The sequence below is a fragment of the Sylvia atricapilla genome, chromosome 6 (genome assembly GCF_009819655.1).
Source record: "Sylvia atricapilla isolate bSylAtr1 chromosome 6, bSylAtr1.pri, whole genome shotgun sequence".
NCBI classification, from domain to species: domain Eukaryota; kingdom Metazoa; phylum Chordata; class Aves; order Passeriformes; family Sylviidae; genus Sylvia; species Sylvia atricapilla.
The window spans coordinates 39,599,444-39,620,197 of record NC_089145.1 but is presented as its reverse complement, the minus strand read 5'-3'; the positions used below and the strand labels follow the sequence as shown (position 1 = coordinate 39,620,197).

The 20,754-nt window shown below is 40.8% G+C and overlaps 1 protein-coding gene across 1 annotated transcript in view; it reads right to left on the bottom strand.

Annotated features, from left to right (window-relative positions):
* The window catches only part of MNAT1 (MNAT1 component of CDK activating kinase), a 116,919-nt gene that overhangs the window by 25,639 nt on the left and 70,526 nt on the right, over nucleotides 1-20,754 (bottom strand). The window contains exon 7 of the mRNA XM_066321621.1: nucleotides 9,217-9,338. Coding sequence (XP_066177718.1) covers nucleotides 9,217-9,338 — 122 coding nt within the window. The remainder of the gene's footprint in view (nucleotides 1-9,216; nucleotides 9,339-20,754) is intronic.

The following is a 20,754-nucleotide window of genomic DNA, read 5'->3' as shown; positions in this document are numbered from 1 at the left end:
TCTACTGTAAAATTATTAAAAAATTATTTCAAACTTCATCTACTTTTATTAAACACATTTATTGTGAAGGTATTTAATACCCGGAGCTGGCTAAACAATTTTAAAACATGCTGGATATACCAGTACATGTAAAACTGTATTGTCTTGTGTAAATATGGGCCTTGTTTAGAACCACGTCTCACAGGAAATTATGCCAAATGAAAACCATCTCTCCTTCTCCTCTCCCACTGAAAAGGATTTATGTTTTTACATTTAATACCAGTTAAAGAAACAAAAATATGGTGGTGTTACCTTCAAGCCTGAGCAATAGTTCAGCTGTGAAGTCCCATTATGTTCAAACCTCTGCTTTGTTATTAGAAACACAGCCCAACTCAAATGCTTCAGTTTCGAAGAGGGAGAAGTGAACAACTCAATTCTTGCTGGAAACCTGGCACGACATGTCTTGTTTACCTAGAACACTTTTCAAATAACTACTAGCAAGGCTTTAAAACCAAAGCCATGAAATTGGTTCCTAAATGTGTGTACATAATCTCCAGCCAACCATTATAATTGTGGGTACTTTCCTCTACCCCCTGTAAGCAGCACGACTAACAGAAAAATATCAGGAATAGCTATAATGCAGGATAGGAAACCCATATTATGTATTTTGCTTCCTTAACCCTACATACACGAGGCTCTAACTTCAAAAAGCATCCGAGATAAAAACCTTTAACCTGTCCCTGGATATCTTCCAATTTCAAAGATCCAAAGAGCTTCAGTCAAGGTACTTTTAGGGTCCTCCTCCATATCTGAGCACTCCCTTCCATGCAGCAGCTCTGGTCTCAGTTACCCCTAAAATCTCTGCTCTTCTTCCAAGTGTGACAGCCATCAAGGACAGATGTACAAACTGCTGGAATGGAAGGAGCCAGAAACTCAAATTCTTATGGGTGTGGAAGACTTGGATGTTTTAGGGGTGGTGTTTTGTGTTGGTTTTTTTCGTTTGTTTTAAGGAAACTGGGAAAAATAAAGAAATTAACACACTTGTGATGGGAGATCATTAACTCTTAAGAAAAGTTCTCTGGATCTACTTTCCCTCCAGTGTGATCTAATCTGAGACCACAGGGTCAGTACCAAAATAAGAAAACAGAGACTGCCAGCCCAACCCTTAAAAATCTTGTCATCCATCATTATCAGGATTGAGAGCATTTACATACATAGGATTAAATTTATCAATGGAATTACTGACTTTGGCAACTGACCTGCTCTTCCAGGAAGAGATCCCTCATTCCTACCAGGAAGCACTCTTCTGAGGAGCTTTAAGCATTATAGAGTCCTTCAACAAAGCCATCTGAAGGGGGTTAAAGAATCACAAACGACTGCTTCAAAAGCTGCAGAGAGCTTCAAGCAAGACATCGCCCCATGCTTCCCTCTGCCATTTAATGAAACTCATAACTCACCTTTTCAGCCATTTGATACATGAATAAAATTTTCATTCAGAATGCTGCTTTACAGCTGCATTTATCAGTGTCGCTAGATTTATTTTCCTCTTTATGGGTGTATTTTGCTGGTTGTCTCTGGCTAAATATTTTCTTTTTATATAACTCCCTCTTCTTAAAACAACAGTGTTGAAGGGCTTAGGAAGCCTCTTTCTCCTTCTTTCCACACTTCTTTTCTGATTTCTTACTGCAATGAATTTTCATAAATGCTTCAGAAGGCAAACTCCAATAGGATGCTCATCACCTTTCTACTTCAACTACATCTGAGACTTCATAGTTTAAGATTACTGCATCCAAACAGACCCTTCAGGAGAAAATGCCAAGGTTTTCTTAGACTGCTCCAGAGCAAGATCGTGTTGTGCCATCTCTCCCGACAGCCAAGCACAGAGCAAGAGCAATGCCCATATGCTGATGAAGAGGAGGAGCTCAGCAATGGGCTTCCATGAGCTCCCACACTCCCCATGAGTCAGATTTTGTTTCCCATGATTGTGTTCCTGCCTCTCTACTCTAACAATGGGTCTAAAGGAAGCATTTGGAGGCTCTGTCTCAGGAAGAACTACAAAAACTGGAGGACACTGAGGCCCTGCTGTTGTTGAAGTGAGAGATAATCAGGACAGATCTCTCCTACATGTGCAAAACATATTGTTTTTCTTGTGGCAACCACACAATTCCCAGTGCAATTATCCATCTGGCTGAGGAGCCAGAGAAAGACTCAAAAAGGGCAACATGATGGGAGTGCAGGAGAAGTAAGGAAGGAAAAATGTAAAGAAAAGGAAAATACTGAGCACAAAAACCACTGATCTCAAATTTACCACCTAATTTCAGAAATGCGACGGAAGTCCTAAAACTTAACTTCTACCAAAATACAGCAGCTAAGGAGGAGAGTCTGTGGACATACAAAGTCACAAGAGAACCAGACATCAATAGCAATATCAATGCAGGGGATAGAGGGAATGATGAAAGCAAAGAAGGGCTTTCAATAACAGATAAGAACTGTCACAGACAATCAGGTCCTTTTAAGTGGCTGGTAGTAACGAGGCTTTGATTTGCTGAGACATAAAGAGCACAGAAAATAGGGCATTTGGCCCACATAATTGCTGGATGCCTCCTGACACATTATAATCCATCAGCAGACAGCTTTGCCTGACACCTTTCAGCTGCCCACTTAGCAGCACTGCCTCCACACCTGCAGAGACAACTCAGGGTTTGCCTCCTACAAATTCTCGATAATAAAGCCACCCTGATTTTTGGAAGTAATTTGAAATATTTACTGCTTGATCCCATAGCACAGTTTGCAGACAAATCTCTGTTCCATTAAGCCTTTGATTTTTCATTTTTCCTCTTCATATTTTAAGTGTTTTAATGAATGTATGATTTAGTATTCGGCAAGCCCACACTACAGAAAGACCATTCTGGAATAAGTGGTATAATTACATTTCCTACAGCGACCTTGTAATCTCACGAGTATTTATTCTAGACTAAACAGCCTTACTCAGCTGCCCTGTGTCTGATTGTCGATGAAAGAAGCTTGTTTGACAACTGCTTCGAGCAGAAACATATTTTTTCCATGATTGCATGAAAAAGTGAAAAAACATTACCAGACCGGTATTCCAAGCACACAGACTCGTGTTAGATCGATGAGTTAATTTTGAAGCCAAACGCCAACAAAAACAATCACCATGGACATTCTGCTGTCAGGGCCAGCTTTTGAGGTTAATTTAGTGGTACATACACAGCTACAGCCAGCTTTACATGTAAGAAATTGCATGCTATATGCAGGCTTCTTTCTTTGTTTCTTTATATATTTTCCATATTCTCTGCTTTTATAACCCTCCCGAGACCTTTTACAGTTACAGAACCCACACTATACCCACAGGTGGGCGGGCAGGAAGCAAAACTCTCCGTTTCATAAGCAGTCCACTTTTAATATATTCAATTGCTAATGACCTTGACAGAAGAGCTCCATGCAAACCACCATATTCTACAGGGTGTCGTTTGAAATGTTCATAGACTTTTTTGCCAGAAAGCTGATTCCTTAAACAGTAAGATTTCAGACTTCACTAAAGGCTGCACTCCTTGATTTCCTTTCAGCTGGAAAAATCGGTGCTAATCTATCTCCCCTATATTAAATTTGCATCCTTCCAAAATCCTAAAATGAAGGCCGTAGGATTTCTGTGGAATGCTGAAGCAATACCAGACAGTTTTTATATCAAACCAGGTTAAGATGGTTTACAGACAGTTCTGTTGCCTTGTTCCCTCCTGCCCTGGAAGAGATAGCACATTTGGCCATATTCACAATTCCAAAAAAGGGCACCCACACAGTGCTTGTTTTACCATTCACAGGTTTTTATTTAACTATTCATGATAAAATGAACAACAACAACAAAAAAGGCTGTATGGAAAATGTAGCTGAGTCTTTAAAGCAATAATCACTCCTCAGCTGCCAATTCTCATTCATTAGGTACCCAATGCAGAACTCTGCAGCAGAGAGAAATCTCTGAGGATCAGGCCCTGCAACAGGAGACTCAGGGAAATTCAGACCATATGCCTTGGTAGCCAAGAGAATTCCTGCAAGGAGTGCAGCTCTCTATGTGCCCTCCAAAGCAAGACAAGCTTTCCTTGCTCTTACTCAATCTTTTGACTCTGACTACTGAGCTTATTGAGAGACTTAGATTCCATTAAAAGGAGCAGAATGAATTCAGTGTTCAAAACCAATGGGCCAAAGCAGATCAAATCAGCCCTTCATTTGTGGCTTTTCTCCTTTTCCAAGATTCAAAAAATATCCGCATACCCCAATGACAGAGCAGATGTGAAAAATCACCTGCTATGACTTTTAAAGCCCAGCAGTCCTGTCACCCATTCAAAATCAATTCTCAGTTATTTCACTGCCTCGAACCCTATACTGACACTGACAGGGTTCTAGCAGAAGGTAATCCAGCCAAAGACCAGCTCAGCTATGCTGTAAGAACAGTTTGGAGACCATCCTGACTATTGCCTCACTTAACAAAAAAAAAAAAAAAAAAAAAAAAAAAAAAAAAAAAAAAAAAAATCCCAATGACTGACAGCAAAGAAGTTACACGAGTCATTTCTAGATTAAGTGCCAGAACTCTACATGTGTTTCAAATTACACTACAACACTGTACAACAAAGAAATATGCAGAAATTTTCCACTTGAAGTGAAGGTTAAAAATTAAACACTAACAAAGCTCTAACACATATGAAACCCAACCTCATCTTAATGCGAAATTTAAAATGCCTGAGCTGTCCTACACAAGGAGAAAAGGAATGAATCAATCCAGTTGTTCATAAGAAAAAGTACTGGGCTAAAACATGTTCATTGTATGTACAGATTTTCACTCCCATTCTGCTTCAGTACTTACCCCCTCAGCTCTTAAAACGACCTTCTATTTAGATTTAACTTTTAATTTATCAAAGTATATTACCTATCCTCATTAGATTAGTGTTCATTTTTGAACTTCATTTTCTGCATCTTATTTAAACAAAACACTAACCAGGGTGCTCCTAACAACGTGGTTATGCATGAAAACAAGTTGATAGTTCAAAGGGAAGTCACATTTTTTCCCCTAAAGAAACAATTTTTGGAGCAAACTTGATTTTTTATATACATATATAGATATACATTTTCAGGCTGGATCTCTTCAAAGCTAAGTAGGCAAACATGATTTTATTTTAAGCAGCCCAGGCTTGATTTGATTACGAGGTCTGCTGCAAAGAGAAATTTTTAACCTGACTTGTAAATTACCTCAATTTTATGAGAATGGTGAGAATATGACTGGCACTGTGTTGCATATGATCCACTTTGGATTACAAGAGAATGTTTCTAAACCTTGCATCATGAAATTTGTGTATCTTTACCCAAAATGATAATCACATAAGTAGATTTTCAATTTATAGTCAGTTTTTAAGCAGCTTCTGTATGGCTCTTCACAGCTGTAAAACTCAGTGGCCACTCCTGTTAGACAGACATACAATTACTGCCAGGAATGTCTTTACATTCTTCAGGACCTCCAAAAAAAAAACCATCCTCAGGGGCTTTTTTGTTTTGTTTTTCCTTTAGAATCAAAACTACATATCAAACATACATTTTTAAAGCAACATACTACTTTCTATCCTCATCCTGGGTTATTCTTTCACTACTTGGCACGTCAGTTTGTTATATTTTTCATTTCTTTTGTTTTCCAGTAAGAAAAATGCAGACCTCCAACCACACAAATTCAGCATGCTCAGCTAAAATACCAGGAAGAAAAAAAAATAAAATTAAGAGAGGCCTGTTTTGCCCATCTAAGAAAACCTCCAAGTAAAGTACTGGCAGCAAGTGCCCAAGTATCCAGGTGCTCCTCATGTTCTCTTGCAGCCACACACCTCTGCTCCCCAGCAGGCAATTCAACAGATTTGCACCAGTTTGAACCGAAAGGTGACACTTCCCACTTCAGTCCAAACTGACAGTTTGTGGTGACAGCAAAAGTGCCAGCAGAGCCCTTGATAAGACAAGATCTCCCTCCAAACACTTCAATAGATTGCCCTCAGCTCCATGCAGAAACCAACCATTTCCCAATGCAGGTCCCTGAACACTTCAGTGATTGAGAGCAGTGACACAGGCACACACACCCAGGGCTGTATGTCATCGTGGAGGGACAGGCAGCTGCAGAAGTGGCCCCCAGGATGGGCATGTTCCAGTCATCCAAGACCCCATTTTCCTCCAAGGGCAGCACCACATGTTTGAGAGATGCTCTCACACCTCCTCTCCCCTTTTCTAAGTCACGTTTCCATCTGACAGCTGAGACAGGCATGAGCTGGTCTTCAACTCTGGACAACCAAAGTGACCTTCATGGGGGGGCTGAAGGACACAAACCTCTACACATTATACCAAATCATTTGTGTTGGGGGGGAAAAAAAGCCCTAAATCTTCATTATTCTCAGATTTACAACACCCCAACAAAAAAAAAGCGTAAGGATGTTAATATTTTTCTGTAGTACTTAAGAAAAAAAAGAAAATTTACATGCCATGGGGAAACTGAAAACAAATTTGTAAGAACAATTTGAACATAAATTTCTTTTTTTGCAAAATATGCAAACTCCACACAGAAGAGCAGTGGAAAAATGCAAAATCACATTTATGGTCTGCTCATGAAGTTTTTTGAAAAGCCTAATAAGCAAATAATAGAAGTCATCTTAAAAAGCATTTTTTTTTAATTATAGAAGATTCCTTACAAATGTTCTACATGACCCCTTAAGTATTCACCCTTTTTCTTGCTCTTTGCTAAAACCTTCTTGCCAGCTGTGTCCTTCATTACAGCAACTCACTAAGAAAAAAAAGCTGAAACTTAAAGCAAGTCTTGCAGAAGGTAAGAGGTTAGGGAATATTCCAAAAACTCATTCTACTGAGTGTTTTGAAGATAAAAAAAAAAAAAGTGTCTTTAAGAGAAAAAAAAAAAAAAGGCCAATAAATTATGCTACCTGAAATGAATTCAAAGTCACCATTTTGACAATTGTCTTTGCAATAGTTTTAGCTCCAGTAACTCAGATAAATGCCTGAACATTTGAGGGAACTATTTAGCAGCAATAAATGCAAGGCTACAAAGTTATTAAAAGAAAAATGAAAAGAGCGAGGAAATAAAATAAAAAAATAAAAATAAAAAACACACCACCTAAATACAATCACAGAATGCTTTGGATTGCAAGGGACCTTAAAGACAAAGTAGTTCTAACCCCCCTGCTATGGGTAGGGATGCCACCCACTAGGCCAGGTGGCTCAAAGCCCCATCCAGCCTGGCCTTTTATAAGTGCAAATGGACAGGAAACTAAAAATCTTTAGCTGGAGAAGTTTACATTGTGCCCAGCTCTTCTGCCTCACCCAGGCAGCTGTATGCAGCTGCCTGAAAAGCCCCAAAGCAGGGACAGAGGCACATTAGTTAAGCATTCATCATCAACAGGAAATGCGCATGAGTTCATATAAACACAGAAACACAAATATATAAACCAACAGCCCTGCACGGTTTGAAGGTATTTCAGACACCCCATGGAATAGGGTTAGAGCTGTACTGGCTGGGAACCCACAGCATTGATGTATTTGTTTTGGAATGGCAAACAGCCTCGGGACTCAGAACATTTCTGGTGGGCACCACCAACACACCCACCCAGCCATGAGCCTCCCGTCGCTGCCGCAGCCACCCCGCACCCCTCAGCTCCTTCAGCACCTCCAGAGCCAAGGCCAACAAGCCTGCCTGGTCCTGCTTGCAGAAGGAAAATGACACATTTAAAAGTGTCTCCAAGAAAAAAAGACTGTGGCGCTGTTTGCAAACCCTGCTCTGAATATGTTTCCACACAGATGCTACGGGGTTTAAAGGGTTTTGGTCTGCGAAGTGCTGAGCTGCCTCAGAACTGGTGCCACTATATGCAGTGGACAGAGATGACAGCGTTCCTGATGGATTTGGACATCAGCATTCATGGGGCACAGGCAAAGGGAATCCTCCCTGCAGAAACCGTCTTTTTCTTGTTTGTGATGAGGCTGAGGGGTCCTCCAAGCTCCCCTCACACTGGAGGACCCTCACAGCTGTGCTCCATCCAAACAGGTGGCGAAAGCTGAACCAGGCTCTGCCCAAGTTTAAACTACTAATTAATACTTGGTTGCAGAAGCTTGATACCAGATAATAAAAATTACAGGCATCAGGAGGACACAGAAACAGTAAAAATAGAGACAGTCTCAATTCCAGACAGCCTTCAGTTTTCTGAAGCACCACTAGGTTGCTTATTTACCTAAGTCTATCAACCTCTGTCATTTCCTGGATGAGATACAACTTCTCCCATGCCAGTGAACTAGATGGGATTCCTGTTTGGATTTCAGTGGTCTCTGAAACTGCACACTAAATTGCCCCAACTTTGTTCAGTACTTTGTGGCTTCACTTTTCCCAGACTGCACAGCCAAACACAAACTGTTATTTTTTAAACTCTTTCTTGCCTTGCCAGCTTGAAAATTCTTTCTGCCACGCAGCTTTCCAGGCACTGGGAAGTGTTGATGACCTTGAGGGTCAGCCCATGATGAGTTGTGTGACACTCCCCCAGTAGCTACAGCGTTCAGGTGGCATTTCAGCTACAAACACATCTCTAGAGAGCAGAGACATCACTTCTGGACTTCCTAACCTCCTTCACCCAGGCACAGAAGGCTCCCAAACTCCCTTCCAAACGTGGCTGCACACCATGATGCCGCCAAGCTGCTGGACCAACCCTGCATTATATTTTTTGACAAAGTTAAGCTCTGTGCTTCATTTCTCACAAACACAGTTTGACTGTAGACAGCAGCCGACAAGTAAATCTACCCTTTTCCATGGCAAATAGCCCAACTTTAATATTTTTACTGGCTTACAGCTGGGTAAATTAAGCCCTAGATTTTTATTTATTTATTTTTTAATACCGTGCAACTGAAAATGAACAGCTACTTCACTACGGCTGCCAAGGACAACCTTAAAAACGCTAATGCAATCCAGTCCAGCTCTCAATAGATCTATAAAGGCAAGAGGACCAAAAATTGCAGCTTATCCACCCAAACAAAATGTTGGTTCGGCAGGAAATCTAAAGTTTCATTAAGATCCCTAAAAAAAAAAAAAAAAAAAAAAAAAAAAAAAGAAAGAAAGAAAAAAACCCATCCCTGACAATCTGAAGATGGTAACAATCCCAGCTATAATGCCATGAAATGGGAATTAAAATATGCTGATTTACTCACCCCAGCTTTCCCAACATTTCAAGCTCTGGAACTTGTGGTCCATATGTCTCCACTTGCAGAGGCTGATACTCGTACAAAGTTTCCTCTAACTTCTGAATGGGAGCTAACGAAACATGCTGACTCTGTTTAAAAAAAAAAAAAAAAAAAAAAAAAAAAAAAAGTAGTAAAATATTTCTACATATGGGTCAAGGTTTTTACTTTTTTAATATGCAATATAAGAACAAGCATTAACTTGGTCCAGACAAACATCCTCCCACTAAGAACACATTGTTCACTGTATCACTCACTTCTTCATGATTTACATTTTTTTTACTGGGACCTACAGATTGGAAGTGATGTTTCATTAGCTATAATTGTTTGGATAAGAAGGAAGAGGGGAAGAAGCTTTATTCAGGGCAAGTTTACCATCAGAGAGTACAGCTGCATCCAGTGTCACTAGCAAAATTATTATTAGGCACTGATTTCATTTATCTGAAGTACTATCAAACAAATGCCTCTGAACAACCCTACTTGATTCTGTAATCAATTATTTCCTGAAAGCCCTAATTAGAAAGGGAAGCCACTTTCCTTCCTCTCCACAGGCTTTATAAGCTCCCATACATAATGGCCCTCAAGATAGACTTTCACAGACCAATACAATTAATTCATTCAGCAAATTCCCATTTGTTTCATAACTAAAAATACAGAAACACACAAACATGAAGCTTTCACTCCAGATGGTACTTTTGCAAGCCTTTCAGACCACTGAGAAACAGTGAGACATTTCTACACCCCTCTCCTCCAAGTCCCTATCACTCAGAGCTCTCACAAAACAGGAGACTTGTGGCTGGGAAGGAGGGGGTCAGGAGGATATGAGATAGAGCCAAAGTTAACAGATGTTGCTGCATGACATTCTACACTGATTTGTTGATCTTTCACACAGTTTCAATTTTCTACTGTATTCTATGGTGCTCTCAAAAATTAGCAGCAGCAGCAAAAAGAAAGAGCACCATGAGCTGCCCCAAAACAGCCTGGCTTTCCCTGTAGAAATTGAGCTTCCCATCTGCAGAATGCAGGAATTTAGCAAAGTAGAAGTATTGTTTTTGTAGACATTTTGTCTGAAACAGGAGATGGGAAGCTTTCCATGGTGTAATGCTGTGTATATCCCTGGCTCCCACTGGTGATCACTTACTGAGCTGAGCTTCCCTGGGGCCACTCCTTTGAGCATCTACTCCCTCAAGTGGAAAATGCAGGCTCCTAATGTGGGACACTGGGTTAAAATTAACTAAAGAGGGGAATGAAAAAGTCTGTAGAAGGGGAAAGCTGTTAATTAAATTTGTGGTTGAAGACAGTGACCTTTCTGAATTTGGAGTAGAGATATTTTTGTTTAGGGAGTTGCAGAAAATAGCAAAGAAAACTGAAGACGTAAGTCCTTGAGAAGTGTTATCGTGGATCTAAGCCGATCTCTACGGAAATATCACCGGCTCAAGTTTTCCATTGAAACAGCCCTGTGTGATGAAAACAGACAGTTTTAGGCTTTTTTCTGCACTGCCTGAGGGACTGGAGAGGCTGCTGCTGACAGTGGTATGGGGACAGTGTCCTGGAGATGTGAAGAAGTTCTCCAGTCAGCCATGCACCACTCCAACTCTCATGGTCAGCATATTTATTTCTGTGCGACAAACTATTGCTGCAACATTAAAAGAAGGCTACTATACATTTTTAAAAAGTAAGAAAAGAAAGGTTAAAAATTCAGCTTTAATCCCACTTCATGATATTTCAGGACATAAAAGCAGGAGTTTCTATTTTCCTAGAAGTTGTCAATTTACAGTCTATTCAGGTTTATTAAAATATAGTACTTTGTAGTTACATTTATATGGGCCTCTTACACCCATTGCAAGAGGTTAATGCTTAAATAAGACTTAGGTTTGAATTTTTAGCAGTATCTTTCTCTCTAACCAAACCAAACCAAACGGAAAGTCATACCAATGTTTTACATGTGCACAGCCTCATCTGAGTGAGTGAAGTCTCCTTCCAAATCCAAATCTTATTCCAGCTATATTAAAAAAAAATCAGTTTTGGGCAAAGATGAAAATCACGGTAAATGCTTTGGGAAATTACTTCTGTGAAGAAAAAAGGAGAATCTCAGACTGCAGGAACCCCATCCATCGAGGACACCACCAGAACAGCTGCTCACTGTCAGCAGAGTTGCCACTGGTGCCTTCCTGACACTTTGTAATGAGAGCAACTTTCTGCCAGCATTGGCCAAGAGACACACAGAAAGGCTTCTGACCCATGGACTGGGCTCACCGCTGCCCTCCTTCCCCACCACCATTGATGCAGCTACAGATGTCCACCTTTGGAAGCTCCTGGGAGGACAGAATGAACATGTTTCATTTGTCTTCCCTTCTTTGTGGGGTTCCTAAGGTGCCTGAGGTCACAGGGGATCATGATGGTCATTATCTCTCAGATGACCAAGCAGGAACTGTAACGGAGCTGCCTGTGAGCGGTGGGAAGGCTGACTGGTCAATACCCCAGGGGTATGGAGGCACAGGAGTCATGGGGAAGGATCTTTCTGAGTAGAATTGCATCACCAACTCATTGTGGTGGCCTGGAGAACAGCAGAATGTCAAAGGAGGAGCTGCATTATGGAAACTGTCCCCCCTTGAGCTGGTCTGACATCATGTCCTGCACAGGTTAGGACATTTTGTGTTCCTGTATGAAGCCCAAGGACTGGCAGTTCAGCCAAAATACCTACTTTTGAAAGGCATCCAATCTAGATTTACAGATTCAGATCACAGAGGTACAAGCACATCCCCTAGGTAAGATGTTGCAACAGTTAATCATCTTCACCATTAAATACTGGCAGCTCATTTCTGGTTCATCTGATTGACTCTCCCCTTCATCTTTCTCACCTCTCTCACGGGCCAAGGCACAAGTATTAGGAACCAGGATGTATTTCTGCACTGCAAAATGACTGCACTGGTTTGTGTGCAGCCAGTAGATCCGCACCTCAAGGAGATTATGCGGCTGTATGAGACAGCTCATTTGTTTTTGTTTCCCAAAATCACAACTTTAGCTGATGGGCTTTGGCAATGTGGATTACATTGCACTTAGCAATGGGTAAAAAGCCTCATGATGAGCTGTTGCTCCAGCCCTATGGCTATCTGCCCTTTAGGCTCCTGAGCTTCCAGACTTTCAAACTGTTTAGCCCTGCACAGGTCAGTGAGGTCCCAGAACTGGGTATGGCCCAGACTGGTGCAAAAGTCTGGGATGCAAACCAAAACCATTGCCTTTCCTATTTCAACTGATGCTGGGATAAGCTGACTCACAAAAAAACCTTGTTGAAGTTAAAAGGCTCAATTTGACCACTATTATCTCAGTTAAAAGCCATTTGACCAGAAGCATCCCACATTTGTCTCTCTGTCCCAACTGGTCCCTAACCACTTCATAACAGACTGGTAATAAAAGGGAAGCTGCTGTGTAACTTTAGAGACACCACAACAGACAATAACTGTTACTTTGGACTTACACAGCACTTCTACAGATCCAAACCCCATTTCTAATCTATGAGGTAAGACTTAAATTTCCTGTATTCCACCTAGACAGTCAGCCTTACCTCTTTTCAGCATCAGAAGGCATTTATCAGCATGCTGAAACCAAAATGAGAGCAGTGGGGCCAAGGTCCTGCTTCTGCATTGCTTTCTCCTGACAAACCTAAAACCTGATGTGGTCATGGGTAAGTATTTCTAATTCCCCTTAGATGCTGTAATGTTTGTGCAAAAGAAGCTGACAGCATCCAAATGAAGACAGGAGAGTCTTCCAAAAACATAGACAACACTTTTTCCTGCCTCCTCTCCCTCCCACCCCAATCTTCACAGCATACAGTGTTTTCCCTGGGATTATTTTAGGCACTGGAGCTGTCTATTACATATTGGAATGTATGGAACCACAAAACATGCTGCTAATTAGAAGGAAGGCATTTGCTTATCCTTAGGACTTTGTTTATATAAAAGCCTGCACAGCAATGGATTTGTGAGCAACTGACATTCTATTCATGTGCTGTATGGGTTCAGATGAGAGACATACAGGATTCAGTTGAGAGGGGGATTGAATAATGTCTTTGTATTAGAAGCAAAGCTGACTGGCTGATAGACTGTTTGAGACAACTCTCAGCTGAAAAAGAAACAAAAGCAGTGGCCAGTTTTGGTTTCAGATTGTGATACAACATGGCATTAATAAAAGAAAAGCCACAGATTATACACAAAGAACTGCCCTTGCAGTAACAGGGAGTTTACTTTAAACAAAAACACCACTCTTTCAGGAACAATTATGGCTATTAGAACATCAAAATTATAGTGTATCAGTGCACCTTTCACACAGTTTTGGGGAGGGACTCTTGGCAGATGCCAGGTACATCAGTATTTGCCTGCTGGCAGAAAGAGGTTGTTTTAGCTCAGAGTACAGAAATATCAGCCCAAGTTGCAGCATACACACTTCTTGCCATCCTGCCCTCTCTCCCTATCCGTCTCCAAAATGACACTGACTTCCTTCACTTCTTTCCCTTAGCAGCAAAAAGAAACGACTGACAGCCTTCCCAGAAATCTTTCAAGAGTCGAGGAGGAGGAGAAAGGAGACTGACACCAAAAATGCACTAGTAGGGGAAAGAGGAGAAACAGCTATGCCACAAAAACATCTCCAGGCAAGAGACAGAAGCCAGAGACTGGGGTCAGTAAAACTTGTCCAGACAAGGCAAGTTTCTGTACTAGCAGCAGCTGGACTGATTGCTGGAGCCAATCTTTATGCTTTTTTAATTTCTCTCTGCTTAGGAACTTACTCAGCTCTGCTATCACCCCACTTCCACAGCACGCGTCAGAGAACAGAAATAGCGACACTGGCGCTGGGTCTCATTAAGTCAGTTTGCAGCAATGTTATTTTTATTTAACCCTTTTCACTGTCAGGTCACTCTCCTGAGCCTGGTGAAAGGAGACAAGGAGGAACCAAGGGCTGTGGGATGCCAGGACATGATGCTGCTAAAACACATCCCCAGCACTGCTTCCATTGTACATGGCAGGACAGAGAGGTTAACAAAGACCCTTTTAAACACACCATCATCTGAGCGAGCAATTACCCAAATGTTTTCAAGTGAACATTAAAACACAACTATAAATTCCATGAATTTTTCAGTATAAGCACTCTTAGGAAACTATTTTACTGTTAAGCTTGTAACAGAATTCAGGTTTTGGAAAGATTTCACGTTAACACAGTTTCTTAGAGATATCAATGCAAATATCATTGGAGATGTGGTGTGAGCCAGAAGCTGGGTGGTTGTGGGTTTATTCTCCCCCTCCAGTTTCCACCCTCTCAATTCACTATTGACAAATCCACGTCAACAATGCTAATGTAGCTTTCTGATTCTGATTAACTACTTTGACCACAGTAATACTTAGGAAAAGGAGAATTAAACTGATAGATTTGGAGGACTCAGTTAATATTATTTTAACCTTTACCCTCTCTGTCTTCCACAGCCTTTTAAAATAAACACGAAGTATGTCAAACTAAAATGTATAATTCTATTCATTGGCCTAAAATTCCTGTGCCAGGGAAGCTTTTTCAAAGACTTAAATATCAACTGTTCTTTCTCTGCTCTTGAAAAAGCAACAGTAAATCTAAATTATTTACTTGATTATGAGAAGTAGAAGATTATGAGAATATTTAAGAAGTGAAACTGAAAGAACAAATTATCTGCCAGAAAGCAACAGAACCAACATTAAGATTTTCTGTTGATCTCAAAACCAAAATCTGACCACAAATGGCAAGATCAGAGACACAAGACTGTCAAACCCCCTTCTCTGTGTGGTAGATGATTTCAGAGGCCGAATAACAATCTCCCTAAATTTAGACCTTTTTTTTTCCCCTCCACAGAAACTTAATTTGATTTTCAAATGCCAAAACAGATTTAAAAGATGCGCTTTCTTTAGGAATGACAGAAATAAACGAAGAGATCAACAGCACTGAAGAAGCTACTAACAAAGACAGTCAGATACATGTGATTTATTACACAAACAGGTACCTGGGAAATTAACCATGGAGTAACACGGGTTAAATCACACCATTAGTTCTACTTGCCTCCAAAATTTTCCTTTACAACTTTCTGACATAAGTAATTACCTGACCAGCCTTATCTTTAAGCTCCTGCCAAAAAGCCCCATTTCTCTAATCTCCGAGAAAGAAAGCCTGTGTCCATCTAACAAGCCAAAATACAATTCTGCTGGGTCAGAGCCAGAGCAGGATTTAGTGCCTACTCTCTTCACAGAAAAGCCCGGTGCCCTTTCCTGCTTGGGGCTGTCCTCTCCAGCACTGCCTGCTGCAGCCCAGGCAGGATTCAAGGGATAGTCTGGATGTTTGCTGCAACAAGTCACTCTCTCATTTTCAGTGGAGACCCCAGAGTTCTGGCAGGATCTGCCAAGCTTTCCTCAAAATCCCCACCACTGTTCAAAGGATAGCCCAGTACACAAGGCAGTTATTTTGGGGAATGAAGAATTAAAACACAACATCATTTTCACGTTACTAATAAGCCCACAGGTCACACTCCTGGTTTTCAGCACTGGTTTCTCAATCTTGCTCCCAACTCTGTCTCAGCTCTTAAGAAATGAGTTCTGCGCACGCCACTGTGCTGGACATGGCTCAATTGGTTCTGTTCCTTCTGCTCTGTCCCCAGGGCCTCTACCCTGCACTTGGTGCCTGTTTGCCATGAGCTGGCTGCTGGGGGGTATTTGACACCCTGCGGGGGGGTATCTGACACCCTGGGAATGCCAGCTGCATTTGCAAACCCCACAACCAGCTCATGGTCTGGTTTTTTTTTTTCCTACAGCAGCTTTTACAGGGCCCTACGCAGCCCTTCTCAGGGTACAGCCACAGGCTCTTCCCATTTTCAGAGAAATGTTTCATTACAGATGATGTAAAGCCCATGTTCTGTTTGGCTTGTTTCACCAGTCTTCAGTGTGCTATGTTGGTAATACAGTACTCAGCAGAACTAAACAAACTTCTGTTGCACCTCCACCATCAGACTTCTGGAGCTTTGGTCATTTCGGTTTGGCTATCAACAAAGCACAGTATCAACCAGCAACAATAGCCAGGCTAATTACAGGATTCCAGGTTTTAATATAACATTGCTTTAAACACACACATTAAAGACCTAATTTTTCAAGGGACATGAAGTAGAAATAAATGACAAATGCCACTTTGTGTATCATGAACACTGAGAGAGGGACAGACACAGCAGTGGAGGTCAGAGTACAAAGCATCACTCATCAACCAGAAACAACTGCCTGAGCCTTTGCACAGGTGAATCTACTGTTGCTCCTCCTTTTCTGAACTAAAGCTGTGTGTTACACTGATAGGATGTCTCTATTATGCAAGAAAATTATCTAGGATTTCCTGGAGAACAGGAGAAACTGTAAAAACCAGCTGCTGTGTTGGAAGAACAGCAGCTCATAAAGAATCATACATCACTGTAATCCACTATCTGCTCTTTCCTGGGATTCTCTCTAAAGCAGCTTCCCCCATCCAAACAGCCACAGCTCCACAATACTGTTTTTGAGGAATGCAAAGTCTGATGGAAATAACAAAGCCAAACAGAAAGCTGACCTCAGACTAGAAAACAAGAAACTGTGTGTGTGTGTGTAACCCAGAGACATATTCCCTGTTTTACTGAGCATCCAGCCTAGACCCCCAAAAAATGTTGATAAAGATGCAGAAGATCACATTCAGTATGGCTTTTGTCTGCCTGATAAAGGGAAGAAATAAAGTAAGATTCCTTGAATAGCTAGATTTTAAGGAGGGACTGCTAAAGGTTGATGATCGTCTGGCAAGGGAAAGCAAGGAAGTTTTTATAGCAACCGAGACAAAAAAATGAATAAAATATTAAGAAAAAGGACAATAAAGGCAGATGAAAGGAAAAGCATGAATAGAATAGAAAAACAGAAAGGGTGAACTATTAGGAACAGGCAAAAAGATAAAAAGAAGGAATTTAGAAGAACTGAAGTTTAAAAACTAAGAAAGTATCAGACGTTAGCAGTAAGTGATACATCACAATATCTCTTGGCTGTACTGAGTACAACATTTTAAATTAAAACTGTTAGCAATATATTTAGAAATTATTACTTAAAGTAAAAGTAGTTTATTTCTAGCCTTTTTCTATTTGCATGCAGAGCACGCAAATAAACATGAACAAACTATTCCAGGACAGGAGGGGACCCACTGCAAACATAACACACACTTCATGGCACTGCTTTGAAAATGCATATTCATCCTCTCAAACTAAACAAAAAACTCCCTGGAGCAGAAGAAACTTCATTCTTAATCTGCACAAAATTTACTTCAGCCCTTCCAGAGAGTTTGTTTCTTTCCATGCAAGTTTCCATCTATGTTTTAAGGGGGTATAATAAAATTATGCTTAAATCTCTATCACAGACACATGACAGCTTTTCAATGGCATTACTTCCCATGGCATCCGAATTTTACCAGTCCTTTGGACAGGATTCACAGGACCAAGATGCCTATTTGTAAGCTTTGCCTGATCCTGAGAGTTGCAAAAAGTCCTACTAAGAACAAACTACCATGGACTGCTGCATTGCCCTAGTTTCAGTGGCTACAGCTTTCTAGCTCCTTGAAACACAATCAGAAATACCTAAGGCATCTTTAGCACAAAGAAAAAGGAATGGTTCCTGCCATTAAAAATCTACAATTTGAGAGAAAAGTGAGGCTGGCAGCAAAAAATGGGTAAAATCACATGGCAATTTCACTCAGTCCATGAAAAGCTGTATTAAGGTTTACAGAATAAAAAAGATGCCTCATCTGTTTTATCTCGTTCACTGGTTCTGTTGTGAGCCCTTTCGCTACAACATTTGTATTGAAATTAAAAAAAGGCAAGTGTTGCCACGAACTCTGAAAGGGGAGACTGCTGTGAAAGCAACTGCAGCACAAACATCGCATTTCGAGCAAGTTGGAGAGGCTGCCTGAGTATTTCCTGCTGTAGGCTTACAACAGACAGTTTGGCCTTAAAAACAACACTTCCATTGTAAAAGGGAGGATTCCTGTATGCTCTGGCACAAGTACTGCATGAAGCCACACAGCAGAGTGCCCTGACATTTAATAATATCCAACGGGGAAAGCCATTGCTCAAAGGGCATCAGGGATTGCACTGACATCCCATGCTATGGTCACTAGCTGCTGCTTGGGAAACAACACAAACAAGCTGCAATCCCAGAGAAAAGGAAGCCCCAAGAACAAGCATTAAGCACATTTGTTAATCAAAAAGGACTAATCATATAGGAAGGTCTTCATTTCTTTGAATTTCACGTATTATTTCCAATCAGTAAAATATGTACCAGGCTCCCCACAGATGATGCAAATGCTTACCCTGGGCTCAGGGCAGCTGCTGCTCTGAGAAACAAACCAACATAAACCGATCATTTGAATCCCTTTAAAATTCTTAGTATTGGACCAAATAAAGCACAATACACAGTTAGCACTTACGACACAGTTTTACAAGCCCTGCCAAACATCTTTGAGCAATTAAAAACTATAATTTAATTAACTTCACCTGAAAGCTTGGAGAGGGGAAGGATGCATGAGGGGGGAAGGGAAGAAAAGAAAATAAAATACAAACTCCTTTTCTCCTAAACTCTGAAAATAGTCCAGGGTCCAAATCCCTATACAAGAAGTAATAAAAATAGTTTGGTTTCTGGTAGCAGTAACAAAAATGAGGGAAAGATTAATTCTTACACTTTTATGGCAAACAATCTAAAGCAGATGTTTGAGAATAAAAGCGAGATGTCAAAGTAGTTAAAAAGCACTTTTCAAACTCAAACACAACAAGACAACTTACGGCTTTATGTGCTTATATAAAACTCTGAATCATCTCAATCAGCTTCCACCCTTCACCCTTCTCTGTCTATGAAGCTTCACAATTACCAAATTACCAAAAAGGTTATATTCCAATCTAAACCACCTCAGATCAGTGTCTCCTGAACAAAAGCTCATGCAAGTGAGCTTTGCTGATTAGAGATCAGCTCCTGAATCTGGGGCCTTATGAAGAGAAATAGGTTTCCATGGGTAGAATATCTACAATCTATGGAATAAAGTCCCTGCTTTCAAGAGACAGAGCACACTTTAAAGGTATCTAAAAAAAGTTCAGACTGTATTTACATTTCCTCTAGAAAACTGCAGTTTTGAGACAGAGATCAAACTTCACATTCTAAGGTCAAAATCAACATAAACATTCCTCAGAATCAGACTTCAAATGTGTAGTTGAAGTTATCCGCACTTGCTTGCTTGCGAGTTCAAAGAATTGCTGATCACAAAGCAAATTTTAAGATATTAAATCTTTCAAGCAGAGATTTCACAAAAGAAAGTGTGTGTGTGTGTGTGTGTGTGAGAATGGAGTCCTTCCATGTGTAACATGGCAGAAGCCTGTGGAAAGTAACCCTAAGCACACCCTTTTCCTCTGAAACTGCCCTTTATTGTGAACACTGCGTTAACTTAAAACACCATTAACTCAGATATGCTTCCCAAAAGACCTCAAGCAGGACAACACTGATTTAAATAAAGAAAATTAGGCAAGTTTTTGCACTCAAGCTTCCCACACCAGGAGGATTTGCCAAGCCTTTCCAGTCTACTCAGTGCTACAATCAAATCACCCCGGTAATATAAAGAGACTGACTCAGCGCACACAAACACTTCCAGACTCACCAGCAAGAGCTGATTTTTTGGCTGACCACAGCAAACTGCCTCCTAAGCCGGCCAGCCCCAGTGTCCATCTACCTGGAAGCCATCCATCCATCCAGCCACACTGGGCTACTGTGCATCTGCATGGCTGCTCCACTTCATTACATGAAACACAACCCCGGCTCTACAGCCATCGCAGTAACTGATACCGTATCACTCAAGTCAATGGGAGTTTCAAATCAGAAACTCTACACTACATATTAATAATAATAGGTTTTTGTGTTTCCTTTCCCAAGTGCTGACAGTTTGGAAGGTTATTTTCCCCACCACCACCACGGCTGGACTATAACCACATTAATTTTAGCGTTCCAAGGCAAGCTGTTCAAGAAGCTTTCATGGCACATTTGGCTTTATAATCCAGGGTGGGGTTTTGGGGGTTTGTTCTCAATTGTCCAAGATTCGACAAGAAAAAGAAAATGAAGTTTAAGATGTATAACTCTCTGTAAAATTATATTTTCAGCAAAAGATGGCAAGCTTTAAAAAAAGCTTTAACAAACAAATTTAAATCACCTTTTAAATCACTAGCAGCCTAAATAACTTGGCCCTAACTCCGGACATTAACTTTTATCAATGGTAGTTGACTGAGAAAACCATGTTTTCTACTTCAGTTTCACATTAATCTCAGGGCACAGTTAAAACATGACACTTCATCAACTCTTTTCTCCCACATCTCCTGTTCACAGCCGTTGCTGTGTTGGCTGAAACATTTATTGCCAAGATAGGGAACACTGACCAAGAGACCTACAAGGAACAAAAGCCTGACAGAGCCTA